The following is a 27500-nucleotide window of genomic DNA, read 5'->3' as shown; positions in this document are numbered from 1 at the left end:
TAGGACCGAACCTCTGTCAATTGCTAGATCATCTAGTGGTATACCATTAATATCTAGTTTTATTTTATAGTTTTACTTTTTCATTCCATCACAGTTACATAAATACTTGATAGTAAATATTATTTTTTTTTCATATCTATTTGTTATATAAGTTTAACATATCTCTTTTTTTTGAAGACATAAATAAGTACAGTTTACGTCAGCAATGGCAAAAGTCTTTTAATAATTATACATAGTTTCATGCTATGTATTACAGAACCTCTAACGTAAATATTTCATATGCAACACAGTAAAGTATACTTGGGTGTATAATATATATATATATATATATATATATATATATATATATATATATATATATATATATATATATATATATATATATATATATATATATATATATATATATATATATTGTGAAGGTTGTGTATCGATTGGGCAGTGCTTAATAGGATAGGCCAATACACAGAGATAAAACATGTATCCGACAGCCATTCACACAAAGGAAAAGCCGTAAGACGTAACTTTTAAAAGAGCAATAAGTTCTATATGTTCATCTTTGTTATTGCATAACAAATGTAGAAAGTGAATATAGCTCTAAAGGAATCCTACGCTTCATAGCATGAGAAGATACACGAACATCACTTCTAATGACATTTTAGTAATGACGTTCATGTCAAATAGTATCTGAAAACATAGACACGTCAGTAGTACATACACAAACAAACACACAGCCTTTCTGATCAACAACCTTCACACCGTTCATCAGAATGAATAGATACAAACCCTACACCCTATAACGAAATAACTATGTAGCTGAAGCAATATAGTACAAATCAAAACCAATACGAGATATAGATCATTCAGTCGAAGCCACGGCAGAACAAAAAATCGGAATGGTTAGACACACCTATACGTTCTCTAGAGGCAGGTTGTAAGACCTCTGTTGGCACTGAATCATTACAGAGACTGTTTCAAAACATCCATCAACGAAAGGATGAGGTAATGGCTCGTTAATGTAATACAGTTTGTTTACACGAAAGTACCTCACAGAAAATATTCATTGCTAGATAGTACTGTATATATATGAAAGTGATTACGAAATTAAATAATCCATTAATGTTTTGCAACTGACAGTTCTTGATCATACTAAATCTTAATGCTAACGGGCAAAATAGCAAAATATCTGTTAAAAGTTCCTTAGGGGAAAATGTTATGAACTACAAATGCTTTTCCTACTTTGTCTCATAGACGATGCTTATTATAAATATGAATGTTAGTGGTTTACTCCGTTGTAAAACATGTTACAGTACAATGATATAACGATTATCTTCAGCCTATTTTTTTGGGGGGGGGGGGGGGTGGGGGGGGGGGCAGGACTCATGATAAGGTTTCTGGGATTTCTTGACTTTTTTTTTTTATAATACTCTGATTTATATAAAATGGCATCATGATATCAGGAAATGAACCAAGTTTCTAGTGTACACATAAGTTTGTAGATATAAATTAGGAATACTTTATTACACTGACTTTGGACTTTGGTTTTGTATTCTTAAAAAATTTGTTGGGGGGTTTTATGCTCTGAAATTTCTTTTTAATCTACATTATTAATTCTATTGTAGCATACTATTATTTTCATTGATTTTGCTACTGAATAGAAGACTCTTTGTCACTCATCTTCACGATTCCATTCTCTTTATTCTTGGTGCAAGTGCATGTGTGCTTCAAGTGCAGTGATGGAACTATAGTTCATTTGTTTCGAAGCTAAGATAGAAGTTAATTTTGTATTGTTTAATGTCTAACACTTCGTAATACTAATGAACTGATTGTCTATGCTGTCTGGTGCCCAGTGATATTTCTAGTTATTCTATATCTTATACTGACAAGGGTATGTTTCCGAGTATTAATGTCATCAATTTTCTGTAAGACCACTACATCCGTTCAATTATCTCGTCTGGATAAATCGTTTAGCTTGAGCTATTGGTTTAAAAATATCGTATGGGTAAAGTTGGCAACTTGACCATTATATGGGCGTGGCCTATCTGCCAAGTAACGTTGAATACAGGCGCTGTTAAAGTAGATTTAGCTTCTTTCTTTACTGGAAACAAAAGAACTTTAGATCATTGCAATTCAGTGCATGATGTTGTGCAAGTGCATCGGCTGAACTCTGATCCGCCTATCAGTGACTGCATGCAGCGACGAGCGAAAGATACGGAGACAGCAGCGGTGCAGAATGTCAATTCTCTCTCCCTTTCATTTTTTTTTTAAGTTTGCGAGTTGTGTGCAAGAGTGCTTCATGCCAATCTGGTTTTTTTGTGCAAGAGTGCCTTTATGAAGATATACTGTGCGTATATCTGTAGCTACATTACTCGTGCATTAAAGAACTTGTGGTAAAGGTAAATATCACTTGAGATTCATTTGATTAATAGGTACTTAGAAGTTATAGAGATACTTTGATTGATAGGTACTTAGAAGTTATATAGATAATTTGATTGATAGATGCTTAAAAGTTATATAAATACTTGAAAGCCAACAGATATTCCATGTTTATGTTGCTAAGTATGCCAATACATTGTTGAAGAAGATGGTCATTTAGTTGAATGTGTAAGTGTATGTGGATAGATGTAAGTGGTATAAGTTTTTCATGTAGTATTGATGTTTTATGTTGTGATTTATTACAGTAAAGCCTGAAGAGGTATTTTGTAGAGGGAATGATACTGCTTGATAAAATATTTAGACATTGAACAGAGTCAATTATAAAGTGGTCAATATATAGGTCATGTATTAATATACTTGAAATAAATGTATTAAATTGATGTTCTAGTTATAGAAATTTCTTGCTGTAGAACTCTTTTAAAATAGGAAATATGCTTTTGAAAAGTAACGTAAATAGATTAAAACTACTTGATTAGCTCTTCCCAAATTAAAATTTATAAATAATTTTGATGCCTGACAGTGAATCGAAATATTTTTTTCAAGCATTTATATATCCAGGCGTTACACAAATTTGTAAGTTTGTAAAATCCGAACCAAAGATAGAACGCGAATTGCAAGGGAAATGCAGTATTTGAAGAGTAAATAGTTTGATAATATATTAAGAAGGTTGCAAAAATTGCTACTATTTCAGATGGTGCATAAGAAAATGTAAAGTTTGCAGTACTTCTACAATTATGCTGTGCTTTTAAGATACGAACTTTGGTGAAGTGTGCTTTGGATTAGATCTAAGTTGTGGTGTTTTAAATTAGTGCTCAACTAGTTATAGTTGTGATAGTGCAGAAGTGCTTGTTGAGTGCGTCATGGTGTGTGCCTCTTCTAATGGTGCTCAAGAGTTATTTAAATTGTGCGTTGTTATATGTGCTTGTGCTCTCTCTACTTCAACTACGTGTGATTGTGCCTCAATGTTGTGCTTGTGTAGAGCTATCAAGATGGTGCTTTTATATATTGCAAGTGTCTGTGCAAAGCAGTATCTATGGCAATACTATATCTGTGCTTGTGAGCCGATAAATGTGCTAGATTTGCGTCGATGTGCTTAAGTGCTATAAGTGTCAATTAACTTGAGAAAGTCGTGGCTCTTCGTGAATAGGAGAATTTAGCTCTAGTTCCTCCCCAAAGTCCTTTAACTAAGATCAGTGTCAGTGAAGAAATTAATAGTTAATGTTACTGACCTTATTAAACAAATTGTGAATATAGTTGAATATATTTCAGACATCAGCTACTATGCTTACCAAGCTAAACATTTCCGGAGTATTAATGTTTATTAAGGTAGCTGTATGTGTTAAATTTTGTTTTGGTTGTATAGTACTTGATGTGCTTCAGCCATATTATATAGGCAGTTAATAACATCCGAGATCCCTTGGTACTTAGTAAGGAGACACTTGGTACAATCAACCCCCCTTGAGGAGTCTTGGGACAGGGGCAGTACCATAGCACTTTCTTTTTGCTTTTGGCACAGGTAGTACAGTGCTCTTATAGAGATGTTCCCCCGTCATATTATCTTATCTTTTGATGTTAACTATCACAGTTACCACTTTATTTTTCCAAGGTATACAATAAGCATCGTAATGTGAGTTTAAAATTTAAACAGTTCATCTACTATAAATATATTTGATTAAAATATCATAAAAAGTAGCTTTTGATATAGACAAAAAGACTAGAAATTGAAAAACTGCTAAAATAAGTTAAGATAAATAGGGTGTAAAGTTCTCAAAATGAATAATAATTTCTTTTACACAAAAATATTGTAAGGATCCATGAATATAATCTGTTCTTAAATGTGTCATCTTTATTTGATGTAATCTTGGACAGCCAACTTATTCGTACCATTCCTTTTCAAGATTAAGTAAGAAGCTGAAAATGACTTTTAGCAAGACTGAATTGAACGAATAAAAAAACTGACGATAATTCTGGAAGAGAGAAATGATACAACACACAAATAAAACATAGTCCAAATATACACAATCCTTACTGTTTAGAGAATTAAATATCCCATTACACTACAAAGAACAAATCTTGAGAACATAGAAATTAAAACCTCATTTTTTACAAGAAACTCTTTTCAAGTTAAGTTTTAAGAGAATTGAATCCCATTATTCTACAAAGAAGAAAAAATCTAAAAACAAAAATGAAAAACCTCCTTTTATACAATAAACCTTTCTTTTAAAATTAATTTTTAGCTTTGCTACTGTGAATTCCTGGGCTGGGATGTAGAGGGGGATGTGGGTGCCGTGCGGGAGGTCGTCGGGGGCGTGACGGTGATGGGCAGGATGTCAAGGGGCATCGCTGGCGTCGGGGCTGACGCCACGCCGGCGTAGTTGATCCCGGCGCCGTCGCTCTCTGAGCGCTTCAGCTCCCGGATGATCTGGTCGTGCTCGTCCAGGAGGCGTTCCAGCTCTGTGAGTCGGGCTGCAGCTTCGGTCTGGAAGGGAGATAAAGTTGGCTATTAATATTGTCAGGTGTTTTTAGTTCGGTTAGTTTTAGCTCAATGTAATTTGTTAAGGTAATGATTTTGATTTTATTTATTTATGGTTATTCATGGGTTTTCTTGGTACTATTTTTTCCTTATCATTAACCAACTAGAAAACGAGAACAGTATTGAATATTGCAATAACAAAGTTAGTTTTTCTAAGATAATTTATTTTTTTATGGTTACTTAGTGACGTGGAAAATGAGATTACATGGAATTGGTCGAAGGGTGTTGCAAGCAGTGTAGAGTTTATACAAAGGTAGTAAAGCATGTGTTAGGATAGGGAATGAGTGTGTGATGTCGTGAGGGCTATTTAATATTTGTTGATGGAGCTGTAAGAGAGATGAATGCTCGGGTGCTTGGTCGGGTATTGAAACCTATAGATGAGAGTGAACATGAGTGGGAGGAAAATCAGTCGTTGTTTGTGGGTTATACTGTATTGGTTGCAAACTCTGAGAAAACTGTGTTGATTACTGACAGATTTTGGAAGTGTGTGAGAGCAAGTTATTATGAGTAAGAGTAAGGTTATGAGATGTACGAAAAGGGAGGGTGGTGCTAAATTGAATGTCATGTTGAATGCAGTTGCTTGAGGAAGTAGATCAGTTTAAGTACTTGGGCTGGTTCTATTGTTGCTGCAAATGGTGGAGTGGAAGCACATGTAATGTACGTCAGCGAGTGTATGAAAGATGTGAAGTGTAGGGGACAGTGAAAAGAGTGGTAAAGAATAGAAGATTAGGGATGAATATAAAGAGTTCTTTATGAGAAAGCTATCGTACCAATGGTAATGTATGGATCGGAGTTGTGGAGGAATGATAAATGGAGAGACAGAAATTGAATGTGTTTGAGATGAAATGTCTGAGGAGTATGGCTAGTTTATCTTGATTGGATAGGGTTAGGCCGAAGTATTGAGGGTGGGAACAGGTGTGAAAAATTAATTGATATCTGTAGTGGACACGAGTGTGTTGAGGTAGTTTGGCCACGTAGAGAGGATAGAAAATGGTTGTCTAATGAAAGTGATGAATGCAAAAGTTCATGGGGGAAAATGCAAGAGGAAAGCCAAGATCTGCATGGATGGATGGAGTGAAGCAAGCCCTAGATGATAGGCAGGAGAGATTTGAGAGAGGCAGAAGAGCGTGCTAGGAATAGAATGAATGACCCTGATAGGCCGTACTGCTTCCTCGGGTCACCTTCGTGACCGCTGAGCTAGCGGGAGTAGGTGCGTCAGCAAATGAAGATTAACTTGTGGGGGAAAATGAGGGAGGGTGGACTGTGGTACCCTAGCCCCATGGTCCAGATATATCTGAATCGTGCCTAGCACTACTAACTAAACTTGGCTGAGTCCCTAGTCTGGCGACTTGAACTTTTCTAATCATCTTCTGACTAGAAATCAAGACAAATATTGAATATAATAGCTGTTTTGTTAAGGTAATTTTATTTTTATTTTGTGTATTTATTGGTCATTCGTGGATTTTCTTGGAGAGGCTGAAACTATTCTAATCATCTTGATCTTCAAACTATAAATCAAGGATAATATTGAATATTGCAAGAGCCAAGTTAGTTTTTTCAAGGAATTTTTTTTGTTCGCCCTGTTGCCATGGTTGTTTAACTTGTATGTTGATGGAGTGGCGAGAGAGGTGAATGTTCGAGTGCTTGGACGAGGATTGAAACTGGTAGACGAGAATGATCATGAAAGGGAGGAAAATCAGTTGTTGTTTGCGGATGATACTATACTGGTTGCAGACTCGGAAGAGAACCTTGGCCGATTAGTGACAGAATTTGGAAGGGTATCTGAGAGATGAAAGTTGAGAGTTAATGTGGATAAGAGTAAGGTTATGAGATGTACGAGAAGGGAAGGTGGTGCGAGGTTGATTGTCATGTTGATTGGAGAATTACTTGAGGTGGATCAGTTTAAGTACTTGGGGTCTGTTGTTGCAGCAAATGGTGGAGTGGAAGAAGATGTAAGTCAGAAGGATGCAAAGTGTTGGGGGCAGTGAAGGAAGTGGTAAAGATGGGGCATGAATGTAAAGGGAGTTTTGTATGAGAAAGTGATTCAGAAATTGAATGTATTTGAGATGAAGTGTCTGAGGAGTATGGCTGGTGTATCTCGAGTAGATAGGGTTAGGAACGAAGTAGTGAGGGTGAGAACGGGTGTAAGAAATGAGTTAGCAGCTAGAGTGAATATGAATGTGTTGAGGTGGTTTGACCATGTTAAGAGAATGGAAAACTGCTGTCTACTAAAGAAGGGAATGAATGCAAGCGTTGATGGGAGAAGTACAAGAGGAAGGCCAAGGTTTGGGTGGACGAATGGAGTGAGAAGAAAGCTCTGTGTGATAGGAGGATAGATGTGAGAGAGGCAAGAGAGCGTGCTAGAAATAGGAATGAATGGCGAACAATTGTGACGCAGTTCCGGTAGGGCCTGCTGCTTCCTCCGATCTCCGGTTGCCTTGGATGACCGCGGAGGTAGCAGCAGTAGGGGATTCAGCGTTATGAAGCTTGATCTGTGGTGGATAACGGGGGGGGAGGGGGGGTTGCTGTGGCACCCTAGCAGTACCGGCCGAACTCGGTTGAGTCCCTTGTCAGGCTGGGAGGAAAATAGAGAAGAAAGGTCCTTTTTTTTTCATTTGTTTGATGTCGGCTACCCCCAAAAATTGGAGGAAGTGTCTTGGTATATGTATGTATTTATGGTTAGTCGTGGATTTTCTTGAAGGGACTTTGGCTTTAGCTTTTGAAGTCATATTGATCTTCTAAATAGAAATCAAGAACAATATCGTAACAGCAAAGTTGGGAGCAAAAGTGTTAGAATATAGGCGACGTTTTGTTTCTGTACTACTTCTTAACTTGCCCATACAAATTCCCTAGTTTACTTACGATTAAGTGGCAATATGTAAAGGTTAAATTTCCCTCGGTTTTAATGATATTGAAAATTTAATTTCTGATCCAGTACCCTTTGGTGCACAAATTTAAAGGCAGTGAAATGTGACTAATCCTTGAATGAGTGTGATACTTTAATGATTTATGGCCCCTCACTGATCTGAAGGTCTGGATTTTCTATCCATCCATCGTATTTTGCATAACTAAATTAGGTTATACCATGGTTTGGGGTATAGTCTTTGCATCATTTAATTTCTGTGACGACATTGAACTGGATGTCACTTTGTCAGTTAATATTGTTACACTTGCAGCGGTTGCTCTTCTGAGTTTATTTTCAATATAACGACGTATTTATTGTGGGCAGTAGCTCTTTCTAACAACTTTTCTCATCCATGAATTTTGAAACACCTTGTGGTTTTCTTCTGTAAGAGAGATAGTTGGGGATTATAACAAATTTTACTTTGAATATTGGAGTTTGAGGGAATATATGTTTATTGTAATATGATATTCCCCATCTTACTTTTAAGCCTTAACCTCCAATTTGATATCAATTGTGAATTCAGATGTAATCTAATAAATCTATCTACCATCAGCGTTAACTCATTAATGATGGATAGAGCGTTATATTCTCCCAACAAAAATTCTCCCCAGTTCAGTATCACTCAAAGCCACATAATCCAAATCCACAAATCTTTTATAAGCGACCGGTCAAAAATAACGACTAAATATTTCGATATATATGCACGCACACAGGTTCAACCTTTCCATAACCACTACACGGTAGTTTCTGAAATTCTTGGCAGATTGTGGTTTCCGATCTACTTCTCGGGGTAACCCTTTTCCCCCTACGAGAGAGTTATTGGGTCCTTTGACTGCCCAGACAGTACTACATTTGATACCTCTCTCAGGTTACGGCACATTCTGTCTTTGCCTACACATACACTGAATAGTCTGCATATTCTTTCCACATTCTCCTCTGTCATCATACACATGACAACACTGAGATTACCAAACAATTCTTCACTCAAGGGGTTAACTACTGAACTAATTGTTCAGTGGCCACTTTCCTCTTGATAAGGGTAGAAGAGACTCTTTAGTTATGGTAAGCAGTTTTAGGAGAAGGACACTCCAAAATCAAACCATTGTTCTCTAGTCTTAGATAGTGCTATAGCCTCTGTACCATGGCCTTCCACTGTCTTGGATTCGAGTTCTCTTGCTCTAAGTTACACTTGGGCACGCTGTTGTATCTTATTTATTTTCCTCTTATTTTTTTTTTTATTTTTTTATAGTCCATATATTAAAGATCTAATTTAATGTTACTGTTCTCAAAATATTTTATTGTATTCTTCTCTTGTAATGTTTTCGTTTCCTTTCGTACTGGGCTATTTTTCGCTGTTGGAGCCCTTGGGCTTATACATCTTGCTTTACCAACTATTGTTGTAGGTATAATAATAATAATAATCATCATCATCATCATCTATAATAATGATAATGGGGAGACAGAGTAGTTGTACGTCTGGTAATGCCTATGACCTTGACCGGAAATAAATATGAATTTTTATATATATGACCACACTAACTCTTTATCATATAGGGAAGATTCCAGTAGACAAAGCCCTTGATTTAGATTTTTTTTTTGTCTTGAAAAAAATCAAATTGATGTTTTTTGCAAATAGGAATTGAAAGTTGACAATGGATTGACTGAAACGTAGTTTCCAGTGCAAAACGACTGACGTCTGTGGGTAAACAGAAGACGTACGAAAGATGCGCTCTTGAAATATTTCAAAACATGTCTGAAGCGAAGACTTATGAAGAGAACAGTGTGTTTTTTAAAGGACCTTGGGAATCTTTTGTTTGATGAGAGAGAGAGAGAGAGAGAGAGAGAGAGAGAGAGAGAGAGAGAGAGAGAGAGAGAGAGAGAGAGAGATTTTATATAACTGAGATTGTTAAGCATGGAACAAATATTTAGTTAGAAAATTCTCTTTATTGAAGCTCATAGCAGATTTTCTATTTTCTAAGTGAATTATTGTTAAACCATTTAAATGATTACATAATTTTTCAAACTTCATCATTCGTATCGAGATTAATTTTACAATTTGATTACTTTCTTCAATTTTTCATGATGAACATAAGGAACAAATAGATATAGGCTAAACGATGTCTGAAATCAACTAGACTTTTACTTATTAAGAAAGGGTCATTCTTTATAAGGGCACAAAGGGCTTTTCAGAAAGACTTCTCTCTCGAAGCTTAGCAAACTGAGAACACATTATATTCTTTAACAACCTCAATGGCCTTTAAGAACGAGTGTTGAACATAATTACGCAGGCGGACAGAGTTCCAGACTTGAGTATTTCATCAGAAGAACGAAAGAATTCTCTCATTTCTAGTTAGTTGAGAGAGAGAGAGAGAGAGAGAGAGAGAGAGAGAGAGAGAGAGAGAGAGAGAGAGAGAGAGAGAGACTGGTAGGAGAAGCGCAGGGTATTGGTTTTACAAAGGGACATATCCAAAGAATTCCAATTCTTAACGGAAATATTCCTATTATGCAGCAGAAATGAAGCGTTTTGTCCAAAGAATGAGCTTTGCAGATGACTGATGTTCGTCCGTTCGTATGTTCGTATCAATTGTGATGCAATGTTATCGTAATACAACGTTGTAGAGTTAGGTCAATATTGATTATCTTTGATCATTTATAAATTGTTCATAGTCTCGGCTAAATTGAGGATAAAATGGCTGCATCAATAGGGGATTACGCCTGTGCGTATTGTAGGATAATAAAATAATGTATATATAATGCATAAGCGAATGTAGAAAGAGAGGGATGATGAGAGAAAATGGGAAAGCAAATAAACTAATATTTTTAGGAGTAATGGAGAAAGGGAGAGTTTAAGGTTCTGTAGCAAATGGATCCTAGAATTCAAGATGTGTGGAAATATGGTGTTTGAAGGAAATGCTGTCTTTTGTCGATGAAGTTAGTACTTTAAAGGTCTTTTGGAAGTGGAAGAGAGAAATAAAGAGGTGAAAGAGAGAAATAAAGAGATGGAAGAGAGAAATAAATCTGTGTTAAGTAGAAGTGTAGAAATTTGAGAATGGTTGAGCAATAAATCTGTGTCAAGTAGGTAAAGAAATCAGAATGGTTGATAAATAAATGTGTTTTAAGTAGAAGTTTCGAAAAAAAAAATCAGAATGGTGAAGAAATAAATTGTTGAGTAAAGTGTAGAAAATTCAGAATGGTTGAGAAATAAACCTGTGTAAGTAGAAGTGTAAAAAATTCAGAATAGTTGAGAAAATTCAGCCATACGGTTGAGAAATAAATCTGTGCAAGTAGAAGTGTACAAAGTTCAGAATAGTTGAGAAAATTCAGTCATATGGTTGAGAAATAAATCTTTGCGAGTAGAAGTTGAAAAATTCAGAATAGTTAAAAAATTCAGAATAGTTGAGAAATAAGTCCGTGTAAGTAGGTGTTAAAAATTCAGAATAGTTGAGAAATGAATCCGAGTAAGTAAAAGTGTAAAAAATTCAGAATGTGGTAAGTAGAAGTAAAAATGTAAACAATTCAGAATAGGCATGGAACTAACCGAGTTTGAGGAAAAATGGAAAATCGCTCAAGATATATTAGATTACACAAATCGGGTCAAGTTGTGGTTCCAGATTTATAATTGAAAGTTGAATAAGGAGAGGCTTATTAGGTATGTACGAGAGTAACAATAGTATTGGCATATTATCATTTGATATAGTGGAAGGTGTAATGTTGGATTTTGGTATTAAAAGTTAGTGTCTCGTGATATGAGAATTAATTAATTAACACCTGTATTTAGAATTGGAGATAATAGGGATCAAAACTCGAGGAAATCTTTAAAATATTCAATGACTCTTACTGGAAATTATTTGATTAAAAAGCATCCATAATTTCTTAACTAATGTTTACTTTCACATTCTTGTTATTAGCTGTGGAAGTTCCCCCTTTAATAAAATTCTTTGGACGTGAGAAGTTCACTTATTACAACATTGTTCCCCAGTTTCCGATGCCTCCCGTGTTACGAAATTCTTCCAATGCTGAAACAATAGTTAATTTATGAAACTTCTCTAGATAAAGGTACACTGTATCTTGAACGCTTCCAATGCACTTATTCCATTTTGGGTTGTTTTGATGATCTATCGAAAATTCACTTGGAATTAAATTAAAGTTAATTTCTAAGATTCTTTAAATGTTGATTTAGGATAGTAACTAATCGAATATGTCTCAAACTCCTTCGAAAAGTATTTGAAAAAAATTCCAAGGTAGTCCCCTGTTGGCATTACTTATCAGTTGCCCCAAGGCACCGAATAGCCTCCCTAGTCCCTGCCCTGTGCTATGTATTCCAAATGAATAAATCCACAAGGTAGTTTCTCCCCAACGATCTCGCCAAAAAAAAAAAAAAAAAAAAAAAAAAAAAACTGACGTTAGAATTACCAGCAGATTCCACAATCTCGAATTGCTGGTGGATTATTACTGGCTCGAAAATCCGGATGCTTGTCAAGCGCCTATTCAGCTGGTCCTTGTAATATGAATGCTTATTCTCGAGTATCCTTTTCAAGGATACGGCTCTCAAGTTTTCGGATTCGTCTTCACACGAGGGCAGTCGCGGTTGGCAGGAACCAGAATCTCGGGCGAGGCGAAAGTATTTTAGTTTCAAAAAGAATTTGGAGAGTTTAAGACGAACCTAAAGCGAGCCTCGCCTAGTTGTGGAAGAGGATTTTTCCAAGGAGAGGCATTTCATGAGTTATTCTGGAGAATATTTATGCTAGTTTATTCCTGTTGTTTCTCGTTTGTGTATATTTAGTCATTCAAATAAAAAATCACAAAGTTTCCTACAATTTTGATTATTAGTACTTTCAATTTAGGCTGAAGTTTGAAAATGCTTTGGTATTTGATTTGAATAATTAGTGTTTACTAGGGATTCACGCGCAAGTGCTCATACATAAAGGCTTTGGGTTATATTGTATCGGTATAAAATATAAAAATTTTAATTAGACTGGTTTTTCATTTTAATGCATTGCAAATTTAAGACTTGATAAGCCATCCAAATATGGTAATTTTATATCACGTTCATTTGCAAAACCTGTGCTGTATTAGAAAAATATGCCTTTTAGTAGGATTCTCAAAAGAAGCATATGGAGTTTACCTCCATTTCTAATTTTGAAATATTATAAGCAAAGGTATGACCTACGAAAGTATTTAGAGAGGAATTTCTGATAAAGATTATAGACATATCACTCTAAGACGTTTCCACGTGTGAAAATTTTATAAGTGAAATATATGTCATCAACCGGATGTGAAAATGAGAGAATTATATTTACATACAACCTGGATGAAAAATAAAACTGCGGGAAAGTAATATAAGACTAAAAAAAATCCTTATAATATTTGTTGTCTATTAAAAGAACTCGCCTGAAGGATGTTTGCTTTTATTTAAATGTTTCTATAAAAAATGGATTTCAATTGAAGTAATCCTGTTCTAACCTGATGGGTACTGTAGCATAATGGAACTTGCGTGACTGAATGGCTGACATGGATCATCATTTACTCGAGGGGGAAGGTGATATGAGTGACATTAAGATTTATTAGGAGTAACGAATTCCTCAGTGTATTGCGAATGAGTATAGCAGAATTTCATTTGGGGATGTAAAACAAATTATAAGGCTGTGATTAGAAGAAGCATTTTGAGTTAGTGAAAGGCAAGAGAAAGTGTGAATTAATGGTTTTGAAAGAAAATTGTGAGGATTGAATACCACTTGGAGTGAGAGCGACATGCAACTTTTACAGCATTTTGACTAAATTTTCGTTGATTTGGAACTGAAATATGTGGAAGTAACTTACTCTTGGTTAATAAAGTGTAAACTCGTAAAGGCCAAGTTTTTGAGAGAGAGAGAGAGAGAGAGAGAGAGAGAGAGAGAGAGAGAGAGAGAGAGAGAGAGAGAGGGGGGGGGGTGTATTTATAGATTTACACGATTAAAATATGCTTTGTTTAAAATTCTACTTTTTTTACTAGACCGCTATTTCTCGGTTGACATATGCATATTTGTTCCAATACTTAATATAAATCACTCTTTCAATACCAGTATGATTTCAGCTCCGCTGGAATAGCCATTTAACTTTTGGCGAGGCATTAGTAGTTACTGGTTGATAGAGATTGAGCTCCAACTATCCCAATCAACTATGCAATCACTTTTGTTTTCATAACTTTTGGCTTTTTCTTTGCAGTCATGTGTTTGTGATAGGTACCTCACAAACAGATATGCTGATGTCTAGGTAAACTTGGAAGAAAATGTAGCAGGTTTATGAACAAAGTTGCAGTGGGTCCTTATCATATGTGTGTATGTTTTGCAGGGGTGGAATGATTGTTTGCAGTCATTTTACCTAGCAATGAGATTAGGTCATTGCCTCCTCTTCAGTGGGTGGAGTTTTCAAGACGAGCGATTCTTCGACTTCTGACGTGGCAATACTCGAGCAGATGCTTAAGAAACTTTAGCTTCTTTTTTTTCCTTCCTTTCCGAATTATTGTTCCTCCGGATTTCCCTAGGGCTGGGTCCCTTGGAGGAATTCCTGAGAAGAGATGAGACCCAGGTTTGCGCTCGGGGCTTGCCTCCGAGGAATAAAAAGTATTGCCTTTCCTTCAAAGTTTGCCCTATGTTGTGCTCACCGATAGCAATGTTAGCAAGAACCAGGACCTTTGAAAGTTGTGGCCTTCCTTGAGCATTGTTGGTGTTCCATCTGCAAAAAGAAGCTCTTGAAATTGCTGGCTGACTCCTTCCCCCATCTCCTCCACCTGTGGAGACAGAGTACAAGACGCACATCGATTTCTTCTCGCCTGCTTTTGGGGAGAATAGTGTGACCTCTCTTCCCTCAATGTCATCATTGCCATCCCCTGAATCCTTGATTGAAGTCAGGTGTGCAAGTATGAAAGCACCTCGTTTGCTGCCATGGAAGCCTTTTCAATGGCTAGCCTCCAGACGTCCTCCTGGATTGAATACTGGTCCAAGGTAGTCACCTATTTTGCTGTCCCAAGATTTGGTAAATCCTGAGATGCGGGAGTACACGAATTTGGTTATTTAAAGTGCGAGGGCTGTTACCTAGGTGCACCAGTCAGCAAACCAGTGGGCCAACTGAGTCCTGAAGAGGAAGGATACATTCGCATCCTGTTTTGCCAGACAAGTTTGAGAAGTGAAAATGTCCTAAAATAATGCCCCAGTATGCGAGACTGCTGCCCTTTTCCTATAGAAGGATGTGGAGATGACAATGGAAAGTGGAAGAAGGTAAGCTTTAGTGGTTGGTGAAGTGTCAGCAATTGGCAATTTTGCAGTGGAATGGGAAGTTTGGGGCAACCTGGTCTGACTAGATGATGAAAACCTTGTCCGGGGAGCTCCATTTGATTCTCCTCCTTCAGAAATGCTGCTGATGACAGACACATCCTAGGAGGGATGGGGTTTACACCCAAGGAACCAGACTGCCTCAATGCAGTGTCTGCGGTCCATGGCAGAAAAGCACCTGCATATCAACCTGTTGGAAATGCAAGCAGTACTACTAAAGCATTGCAGGCTTTCCAAGAGTTAGATAGGGCAAGTGATATAATTGATAACCAACAACAACACTCTTGTAGCTTACGTCAACAATTAAGACGACACACTGTCCCTTTGAAAGTTGGCAAAACAGTGAACATTTGGGCAGTGGACATGCCTGTAGAGTTATCAGAAACTAAGTCACCAGGGGCAAGTTGTACAGTTGGAATGGTCCCTACGTGGGGAGTTAGGCTTCTTGCTCTTTGGGATTACCATCGATCAACTTGTTTGCCGCAGAGTTGAACATGAAACTCAATGCTCTGCTCTTCAGTTCCAGACCTGTAGTTGGAGTTAAAAGATGACTTCCAACACCCATGACAACCTGGAAGTGTACATGTTTCTGCCTTCTGATTCACTGATTACTCAAAAGACTGTGAATGGTATCAGGTTTCAGGATGAACCTGGTTCCTCCCAAATGGCAGTCAGATCTGTTGATGCTCCTAGTTGAGGTACTGGGAGAACTTCATCTATTGCCCACCTTCTTCTGTCAGCCCCACATTCAGTGGAAACACAAAAGAGTCCCTTGCAATTCATAGTTGGCGACTATCTAGCATCTCCTCCGAGCAAAAGGTCCTCTGTAGGTATCTACCTTGGGAAGTGGGCTGAAGGGCTTGCTTCTTTATTTAAAGCCTCTCAACAACCAATTGCACATATTCTCAGCTTCCCTCATTGAGAGAATCTCCTCTCAATTTCTGTTATGAAAGGCTATTAATCTGCCTTGAGCCGGTTTTCAGACATTAAGGGCAAAGAATTCTCCTTTTCGAAAAATTGTTTATGCACATGTGACGCTTCAAAATCTTGCTCTCCTTGGGAACTTCAGCCACTCTAATGAGATATCAGTCGAGTGTTCAAGTTTCTCATGCCATCTCCAAGCGAGGCCTTGAAACGGGTGTCAGGTAAAGACCTGAATCTGCAGGCCATGTTATTGCTCTAGTCTCGGCAAAGTGAGTAGGCAAGTTTCATGGCATTTCAAATGTCACCAGTCATTCTGAAGAAATAGAAAAAAAGTCTGTTTCACCTTTGTTCCAGTGTTTGTGGCCAAGTCACATAGCCCACCCATTCACAACTCCAGATTAGAGTTCTTCTCTATCTCATCTCCACAAGAAGCAACGAGCAGGGATCCTGCTGACTTGCTTCTCTACCATGTGTGGCTACTACAATACTATCTAAAGAGACCTCAGAGACTCAGGCTGGAGCACGAGAGGCTTTCTCAGCATTGGAAGGGTAAAGAGGATAACCAAGACCTTGGCAAGTCCATCCAACGTGGGTACCTTACAACCAGCAAAGGTATTGAAGGTTGAACTCACAAAGTCAGGGGTATTGGATCTATCCTAGCATTTATGAAGAACTTTTAAGTGGTGCAGGTCTTAAGGGAGGCGTTAGGAAATGCCATAAAACCTAACTTTGGGAGTATACCCATAAGTTCATCGATACCTTTACTTTTGGGTCCGGTGGTAGCTACTCATAGGATAGCAGTTGTTTAGAATGAGCGGTAACATGACGGGCCTTTCCCCTTTTCCTCCTTCCCTTCTGTTGGGGGTACAGCTGCTGTGCTGTTCCCCCAAGAGTTCTCGCTCGTCTGGCCCACTTGAAAGAGATTCACCTCTTGCAGTATCTTGACAATCTGTCCTCCTACATGAGGCAGTTGCTTCAGGATCGATACCAACTTCTTAACTTATGCCACAATCTGTGGATTTTGATCATTGGGGGAAAAGTAGTCTCACACCCTAGAAGAGGATAGAATAGTTGAGTATTCTGACAGACATGGTAGCAGTGAATCTTCCCATCAAAAGATCATATCAGCAGACTCGAGTAGGCAATGCCCTCATTCTTGCACAATCAAGAACTTCTGTCTTGATAGTGACAGCGTCTTCTGAGACATCTATCGTGGTTGGATAAACTTATCCTACACAAGTGTCTCCAGATTAGTCCTTCTTTATCTCTTCTCTACAAGAAGCAAACAAGCAGGATGCTTCTCTGTTCCACGTGAGCACTACGAAGATAGCTAAAGAAAAATCAAAGCTTCAGGACGAAGCACCACTTTCTCAGGACTGGAAGGGTAAAAAATATATTCAAGAACACTTTCATTCTGGCTTTGTGAGACCACTGAGAGGATGGAAGGACCATGCCAGGCTCGAGCTCATGAAAGTGTGGGTATTGGACCCACCATAACATTCAGTGGCGAAAGTCTTGAAGGCAGGAAACTAAAAACGCTGGACAACTTTTACTGCCCACTATCTATCAGGAGGATGCAAACAGGTCCTTGCATACTTTTACCCTTCGTCCAGTCATAGCTCCTTAATCCTACCCCCCTAATTGCCCAAAACAGCGGTCACGACGGAAGTCTAGAATGAAAGGTAGAATAACTGGCCTTCCTCCCTTGAGGGTGAAAGTTCTGACATTATGTGCTGGATCTCTCCCATCCTCCTAGACAAGGGTAGAATGTATGCAAACCCATTTTTCACTGTGACCAAACATTCACGACAACATTTCTGTTTCATGATTATATGTTCTTCCATGACTCAACCAGTCACCTGGTATGGACTTAACCTAAGATGCGGCCAGATTGTTAGGTGGTTTACAGAAGTTATCACTTCTACTCCCTACAGGACCAGGTGCCTTGGCAAATTCAGATAAATTTAAGGGACTTCCTCCCTCTTATGGATAAGTCTCATATAGGACAATGGTTTGTATTCTTATACTGTAGGAATAAATGAAAAAATGTAAACGAGTCAATTTTCCTAACTACTAAGCTTTTGAGTGCTGACTGTCCGATAATCGGGGCTGATAGCCACTAGTAAATACTACAATTTTGCAAAATATAATTCTTTAAGACTGTTCTAACCTAGAAGAATAAATGAGAGGAACCCTTCTCATATTAAAGGACCTAGGTTTTTACAGTTTGGAAAAATACAAATTACTTGAAAAACATGGTTTTTACTTTGATAATCTTCGTTGATATACTTTCAAGTTATTTTAAAACATAAAACGCCTAACTAATTAATCGCCCAAATAGATAAAGCATGCATGTAGAAAAAAGAAGTTGTAAAGATGCTATTAAAATATGTAGCTAGTGATGCTTTATCTATTAAATAAAACTATTTATAATGTAGCTAGTGATGCTTTATCTATTAAATAAAGCTTCAATTTTTTCTATTAAATAAAGCTTCAATTTTTATTGGCAGAAGATAAGTCACAAATATATATAAAAAAAACACTTATAAATTCAAAGATAAAATCATACAAATGGAATGAAAACGGATTAGTGTGATATAAATACACGAACCCTCATATATGGTAGGTAACCAGGCCTACTGCACTTTTTAATCAAAAGATATATATATATATATATATATATATAATATATATATATATATATATATATATATATATAATGTATGTATGTGTATATGTATCTCTCTCTCTCTCTCTCTCTCTCTCTCTCTCTCTCTCTCTCTCAACAGACACCTATATATATATATATATATATATATATATATATATATATATATATATATATATATATATATATATATATATATATATATATATATAATGTATGTATGTGTATATGTATCTCTCTCTCTCTCTCTCTCTCTCTCTCTCTCTCTCTCTCTCTCTCTCTCTCTCTCTCTCTCTCTCTCTAACAGACACCTACTTGAAGAGTTTGAACACAAGGACTAGGGCAGTATTCTCATTCCCATGGGGAAGTGGGAAGCACAATAGACTATTCCCAGTGCGCGCAAGAGCGTTAGGATGAATAGTATTCATCTCCCAAACCTTGGGCCACGTCATAACCGGGTCTGGAATAAGAGAACTTGAACGCTGGACCTTCAACGGGGTCTGTTCCTAACTGCTATGTTTGGGTCCCATCGCGAGCAATATAGATTTTATCGAGGACGTGGGTGGCATTTCCAACAATTGGGTACTGAAGTAGTTCTCTCGGGGAAATGATTTAAGGCTCTGAAATTAATTTGGTTTTGTTTTAGTGGGAAAAAGTAATAAAAATAGATTGTTTGGTGATCTCTCTCTCTCTCTCTCATCTATATCTATATATATATCTATCTAGTTATCTATCCATATATATATATATATATATATATATAAATAAATTCCTGTCACAACCACTCAGAAAATAACAATCTCCCACAAGTTGTCCAAACTAGCGTGTTGTAGTTAGGAAAGGGGGAGGGTTGACTCCGTGTGCATATCCATCCAACTATTTAGCCGTCATTTTTGACGGGTCGCTTACACTAGTATATGATAGCAATTTAGATTCAGTTTAACGTAGTGCACTATCATATTAAGGATGTTGGTAAAGAAATAGACTAGGGTACTTTTATAATTAAGATTCTCTGATGTTGATGCCTTATTAAGAACATTTCTATCGTACATTTTAATAGACCGGTTGCTCTTGCAAAGGTAGGCAACGTGACCTTTGATGTAATGACTTCTGTATTTATGATCTTATTAGAGACGGTCTATAATGATAGCTCTCACCATCCTGCTTAAATGAATGGGAACTCGACCTGTTTTTATTTTAGTTACAATATCGCGTTCAGCCGATCACGGGAAACTTGGGCTACCGAGGACTATTGTTTACTTTTGAATCTGTATTGGCCTTTAGCTTAACACAAGAATACACTTTATTTCAAGTCTTGTAATATGGGAAAATTGCCTTAGCATTTTTGTATTATGGGAAAATTAGCATAATTTCTCAAGTTTCGATCTCATTTAATCACTGGGAGATATTAGGTAACCTTTTCTTATGCAGATGTGCGATTGTTTTTGGTTATATATTCTATAAGAAATTACTATCTTCACCAGTATTTTATCTAACAGCAAACTCGCATCTTTTTCAATGTTTTATCCGGGTGGAAAACTCGCATCTTTTCCAGTGTTTGACCTAGCAGCAAACCCTTATCTTTTTCAGTATTTTATTCAGCAGCAAACTCGGATCTGCTTCAGTATTTTATCTAGCAGCAAACTTGCATCTTTTTCAATGTTTTATCCAGGTGGAAAACTCGCATCTTTTCCAGTGTTTGACCTAGCAGCAAACCCTTATCTTTTTTCGTATTTTATCTAGCAGCAAACTCGCATCTTTTTTAATGTTTTATCCGGGAGGAAATCTCGCATCTTTTCTAGTATTTTACCTAGAAGCAAACTCGTATCTTTTTCAGTATTTTATCTAGCAGAAATCTCCCATCTTTTCCAGTATTTTATCTAGCAGCAAACTCGCATCTTTTCCAGGGGTTTATCCGTGGAAAATTACATCTTTTCTAGTCATTCATGCAGAGACAAACTGGCATTTTTCCTTTGCTTTAACAAGCAGCAAATTGGTATCTATTCCAATCATCTGGTCTGGAGGAATTTTATATCCTATCCATTACTTTATCTTACAGCTAACTTCTCTTCTGTACCTCACCCAGCAGCAAACTTGAATATTTTCTAATTGCCTGTGTATCATTTTAGTTTTCATTTGGGTTAAAAAAAACTTCGTTTATTTATCGGATATGAAATTTTACCCTTTAGTCATTTTTTTATAAAAATGGCGTTGATTTGCTGTTATTTTATAGTAGGAATTATATTACATTTTGTTTATTATTATGGAAGAGCAGAATAAGCCACGAAGTAATAATTAGATAAATAAGGAAGTGTAGACATTAAGTCCGATCTTTTAAGATGGTACTCTCACCCTCCATATAAAGATATCGAACACAAACATGTAAATAAGGAAGATTTATAAAATGACATCTAAGCCTTCATAAAAGGATCCAACAAAAACAGGAATAGTTTGATATATCACCGTATTCTGTTGTGAAGTACTTTCTTCATATAAATGTGACGCCGTATACAACATGATTATAATTTTCATTTCATTACGCAATCATATTTGTCTACAATCATTCCCGTGAAACCTAAACCTCAGTAGAAAGCAGAACGGCACTTGAGTGAAATCGCAAATGTTATCAGAAAGGCGTCGATTGCCAAGGGCTTTTTTCATGACTTGGCTCGCGCGAACGTTAAGGCTGCTGGACGCCTTGGAAACTACCCGAAAATGGTCCTTAGTTACGTGTCGAGCAGCGGTAGAGGATAGCATAACTCATCTTTAATGTTCGGAGCGAGAGCTTCGCTGTCACCCGTCTCAATTTCTCCTATTTCCTTTGTATCTCCTTTATTTCTTTCCACCTGCTCTCTCTCATTTCCCTTCTCCAGCCCTCTTTTGTATGCATTGCTGGGATAAATATATCTACAGGTTCACCCTCCCCATGGCCAAGTCAGGAACATTTGACGTTCGCTCGGAAAATCCTTGCATTGAAATGGCTACTTTAGCCGTTTCCCTCCCTGTTTATGAGCACGCATTAAGGGCTTCTTTTTGTTTTCACACCTCTGGCCACTTTGTTTACGTGTTGCCTTGATACATAACAACTCGCTCTTCACGGGAAACGAAACTGGATGTTCTTGGCTGTGAAGCCTTCCCCACTTTTTATTCTTTCCTCCTTTTCTGTTTTTTTATTTTTTTTTTATTTTTTTTTTTTAGTTACAAGGCAGTTTATAATTAGGTTATTAAATTTGCCTGTCCACCGGCCTACACATAAGGTTTATCAAGAAGATAATAAAAAATATTCCTTAGTAGAAGTGCAATCAAAATACTACCTAGGATTAGAAGTGCCATTAGATACAATTTACGTATCTTTGCAACGGTGTTTGTTCTTTGTTGACAAATAAATACTGATGATTTATTATTTGACGTAATATTTTACAAAGGTCATGACACACTGCCTTTTTATCTTAAAGATTATTTAAAGGGGATGAAGTCTGCTTTTATGATTCATGGTTTAAAAATAGTTGCAGATGTTCGTAGCAAATCTAATACATAGTTGCAGTATTGAATTTTTTGTTTGTTAACGAGATTTGTGATTATTATTTTTTTTCTTTAATGTACACCTTTAAATTTCCATGGGGTTTCTACGTATGAATATGGCAATGCATTTTGAATGATAAAGCTAATAATTTCAAGTCTTCGTCTAATACATATTTCTGTTATATGTCAGTATGTAACGCCTTGGAATGATGAAGGTAATGATTTAAATTTTTATTGAAGTCTTCGCTTAACACATATTTCAGGTAGAATGACATCTAAACCAAATAAAAATTTGTTCGCAAGACTCGGTGGGGGTCAAGATTTTGATATAATCTAATCCAGCAGGCCTAAGTTAAAGAGAAATCAATTAATGTCAAAAGGAAGGGTTTATGCTTTTTTGTATTTATGAACCATTTGTCTGAACAGAACAGTAACTTTAATCCATATCTCCAGAGATAAGTGTCAAACTCCGAACTGATTTTGTTCAAACCTTGCTTGGTTGAAAATTCCAGGGGATTTTCATTCTTACTGTAAATTTACTCTTCAGATCTTTTGAGATAAATATACGCACCACTTTTCTTCTGGGTTTAACTTTTTTCCTCGACCAGTAACTTTCAAATCTGTTACCTTCAGTGAAAATCTCTTTTCTGTATCGTGAATGACTTCTTTATCCTCCTAAGAACATATGAATGACCCTCCCAGGATAAAAGGCCCTTTCATTTATTGAAGTTGGCCATGAATGGCTATTCAGGACACAAGATAAACTAAATATTGCAGTATTTCTCAAAATGGATATCATTAAGAAATTATGTAAACTTAAAAAGGTTATTTTATATGTGGAGTGTTGGGGGATGGGGGTGGTGCGAGTAATGCCGTCCAGGATGGTAACGGGTCTGAAGAAAACCTTTCTCTTAATTAAAAGTACATCGCCAGATGTCACTCACTGACACAATAAATGGATGGTTTGAGGAGGGGGGGGTAGCTAAGAAATAAATGATAAGGGTGGGGGAGTACCTTCATTATAAAGTGTATTTTCCCAAGCTGTTGGAAGCCACTTGAAAAATTACAATACATATTTTTTTCCAGATAGTGATAGTTTTATTTAACAAAGGGGTACTGTATTTCAAGGATCAAGAAAAGTCTCAAGTCATATGGCTTTTATTTAGGTTATATTGGATTACCCAAGCCATAAGGCTAAAAAATTGCCCAATGCGGTTATGACTGGCGTGGAAATTGAGAACTTTGAGCTTATTTTGACAGCATTTAAAAAGGTTTTATAGTTCAAGGAAACCATTTTTCATCATTGGAAGAGGGCAGAAACTGATGCTACAGAGAATAGGACAGGTAATTTTGTTGTTACATCTGCCGTTGTTTAAAATGTCGTCCAATCAAATAAATGCGTCCTGTAAAATTCTATGCTATTATTATTATTATTATTAATACTTGATAAGCTACAACCCTAGTTGGATTAGTAGGATGCTATAAGCCCAAGTGCTCCAAAAGGGAAAAATAGCCCAATGGGGAAAGGAAACCAGGAAATAAACTACAAGAGAAGTAATGAATAATCCAAATAAAATATTTTAAGAACAGTAACAACATTGAAATAGATCTTTCGAATATAAACTAAAAACTAAAACAAAAAATAATAAAAAAACAAGAGCTAGAGAAATGAGATAAAAAAGTGCGTCCGAGTGTACTCTCAGGCAAGAGAACTCTAACCGAAGACAGTGGAAGACCATGGTACAGAGGATGGCACTACCCAAGACCAGAGAACAATGGTTTAATTTTGGAGTGTCGATCTCTTAGATGAGCTGCTTACCATAGCTAAAGAGTCTCTTCTACCCTTCCTTACCAAGGGGAAAGTAGCCAATGAAGAATTACAGTGCAATTGTTTGGTAACCTCAGTGTTGTCAAGTGAGGACAGAGAAGAATGTCGAATGAATAGGCCAGACTTATCAATGTATGTGCAGGCACAGACAAAATGAGTCGTAACCAGGGAGAGGGATCCAATGTAGTACTGTCTGGCCAGTCAAAGAACCCAATAACTCTGTAGCAGTAGTATATATGTAAACGACAGTTTTGGTATTCTTTTTGTTTTACACCATTCGGAATTAATTGCGCTTTACTTTGAGTCTTTAATAATGTAAATTTCTTATCAATCTATTTATTTCATACTCGAAATTTCCTTTATCAAACATAAAAAAAAAACCTTGCGCTTCATCCATAACGTTGTAATTAATTTAGCTCTTACATCATGGGCCCTCCATATTCATCCTAATAACGTCGCAAAATCGAAGGTCACATACACCCCGTATTCACTCTTAATATCCTCTCTCACTCAATAACATCTTGTTTTGTAATTTAATTTCTTGTATGTTGTGTATATACGTATATGTACAAACAAGCATGTTTATGTATGCGTACAAACAAGCATGTTTATGTATGCGTAATATTTTTATACATGAAAATATATTGGGGAATGTGCATTTAATGTCATGTTTTTCATATAGATACGATCATGGAGAGAGAGAGAGAGAGAGAGAGAGAGAGAGAGAGAGAGAGAGGAGTGTTAATTCCAACATAAACCTTTACATAAAAATGGCTCGCTAAATCTCTGTGCTAACCTCCATGACAATTAAGTTTTGTTCCATGAAAGAAAAGTGGTAAATAGAATTTTATAAAATGAGACTGACACCATGATTATGAAAATAGGAGGAAATTGCGCTACATGCTTCAAAGCGTATCGTGAGTTGAAATTTTCTATTTCAGTTCCCTTTTTTATTTGAAAGCAATTAATCATTGGATGGGAGGGTGCTTGGGTGGGTTTACAAATATCTATTAACACACACTCACTCTCTCTCTCTCTCTCTCTCTCTCTCTCTCTCTCTCTCTCTCACCATAAGATTTCAAATCTACAACCTCGGTATGACTATATGAAAGTTTAATGAAAGTGAGGTACTTGACAGAATTTGATAACCTTACAACTCTTATTCAATTCCTAGGTTGTCTTTGTTCATTTTAAAGGTGGCTCATGAATGGCAAGAAACAAATGACAGCGGCAATGCAGTCTAGAGACTGACCAAAGTCCCATCTCCACCCAAACTAGGGCCAGGGAGAGCCAGTCAATAGCTGCCGATGACTCGGCAGGTAGATCTAAAGTCTCTACCCCCTTTACCTCACAAGGATGGTGAGGTTGCACACACTAAAAGGAATTATCGAGCTTGAGTGGGACTCAAATCCAGTTTGGTAGATTGGCAGGCAAGGACGGTTCCAAGTAGGCTACCACAATCCTATTTAATACCAGGTCTCGTATAAAAAGCGAAGTAAGTTCACAGTAACGTCAACGTTTACATCAGTTTTATGCTTATCAAATATGATAAACGTAAAACACACTTTAAATATTGTATGTTGCCCTAAATTGCATGGAATGGGGCATGGTCTCTGTCAAATGAACACATGTTTGGTCTCTTTATGCGACATTATAGTTAGTAATCATTTAAGAAAAAATACGAATTTATATAGCTTTATTACTATTTTTTCTTTTACAGATTCAATATCTCTTCGAGAACGGGAGTAAATGGGAAAATTTGATAGTTATACATGTTAATACAGGGAAACTGAAAGGGAAAATATTTTGTTTAAGTATTTGTTTCTAAGGTAATCTAGGTAATCTATTCATCATGTCTACTGTTAGTGTACCATATTTATTAATATTGTTCGTTTAGATGCTAAGTACGATTACTGACTAACAAGTCTTGAAGCGTCTATACTATTTTTCCACAATATTCACTGCGTGCTGTATGTGTTGAATTAGCAGAGGTTAAAAGGGTAAATATAGCGTTACTGAAAACGCTCACCCCTAAAATACTAAAAATAAACTTAGCAAATTTCTTTCCAAGCAACCGAGTGTTGTTATCATGGAAATTAGCAGAGGTTTGGCGAGGTCGTGTGCAGGTCTAAGTTTAAACTTGGCCACCTGTTTTTTTTTTTTCTCTCTCTCTCTCTCTCTCTCTCTCTCTCTCTCTCTCTCTCTCACTACAAGCTATTGCATGGATGCAGGTATAATGCACAGACATTAATTCATACGTACGTTCGTAACTATATGAAATTGCGCATGAAACAAAACAGGCATTTGTTTATGCATTCCTTATTTCGTATATGTGTGCACAAGAGTACCTTTGTATTAGTGTAATATATGAAGATTAATTTCAATATTGTATTGCCACATATATTCTTGTCATATCGTGTGCTTTAGTATTTTTTCCTTCGATAGTTAATATTTTGCTTTAAACCAGTGTGCAACCTCCAGTATCGATTAGTTGTCAAAAATTCTGTGTAATTGAAGGACGTAGGTTCTTTGCTAATCTCATGGTGAGAATTTGTATGAAATATTTTAGTTTACTTTAGTTGAACATCTCTTGGGTTTTTGAATGGGGTTTGTTCTCCGCTTTATAAACCAATTTTAATTGAGCGAAAATTTTGTCTTCATAATCTCAATAATGCTAGCTATAAACACTGTCATCTTTGGGTGGTGACTAAATCCCTATTTGAGACCTCACCTCCTTTGCCCAATCATGTAACAAGTTCTTAAACGCATTGCGTGGTTCCTTTTTAACCAATATTTTTATACGGTTAGGGTGTTAAGGGTCATAGGATCGGTGCCCAAGAATAGATTTGACTAAGGAAAGTGTTAGAATAGGGTTTGCACTTCAATTTTCTTTAAGGAAAACGAGTTTAAGATGGGGTTTGTAATTCATTATTCAGTTTCTTTTAAACTCGATAACCTTATGTAACGAAAATCAACATCGAATTCGTTAAAAAGAACATAAACCAGAAAAAATAGTTCAATAATGAAACGATGCTAGTTATTCCTAGGCTTTGACAATCATTTGACAAATTCCTATTTGAGGTCGATAAAATCCTTTAGTAGTTTTATGCAGACCTACTAAAAACGGGTAAATTATCAACATGAAACAATGTTGTTTTCTGAATAAACTTTTCAAAACAACAGTAATATTTCATAGTTCCAAAAATTTGGGAAAAATACATGGCACGATGATAAAGCAGAGCCTGTGAGTTTCGATAGAGCTAGAGCTAGCTACGACAATTAAATCCATAGAGACGCCACTAAGCTTGTATTTAATAAGGGATTACTTCTCTAACAATTCAGTGATTGCCAACATTTCCATGTTAATTAAGCTA

The 27500-nt window shown here is 36.6% G+C and overlaps 1 protein-coding gene and 1 long non-coding RNA gene across 2 annotated transcripts in view; one reads left to right on the top strand and one right to left on the bottom strand.

Moving 5' to 3' along the window:
- LOC137658552 (uncharacterized) overlaps window positions 1-27500 on the top strand; it is a 108796-nt gene that overhangs the window by 54075 nt on the left and 27221 nt on the right. The gene's annotated exons all lie outside the window — the stretch shown is intronic.
- Window positions 1568-27500, bottom strand: part of LOC137658551 (uncharacterized) — a 280499-nt gene continuing 254566 nt past the window's right edge. Inside the window, exon 2 of the mRNA XM_068393437.1 lies at window positions 1568-4915. Coding sequence (XP_068249538.1) covers window positions 4679-4915 — 237 coding nt within the window. The 3' untranslated portion in view covers window positions 1568-4678. The remainder of the gene's footprint in view (window positions 4916-27500) is intronic.

This window comes from Palaemon carinicauda, chromosome 19, assembly GCF_036898095.1.
Source record: "Palaemon carinicauda isolate YSFRI2023 chromosome 19, ASM3689809v2, whole genome shotgun sequence".
In the NCBI taxonomy this organism is placed as follows: domain Eukaryota; kingdom Metazoa; phylum Arthropoda; class Malacostraca; order Decapoda; family Palaemonidae; genus Palaemon; species Palaemon carinicauda.
Note: the sequence above shows the minus strand (reverse complement) of the source record. Positions and strands in the feature narration are given on the sequence as shown.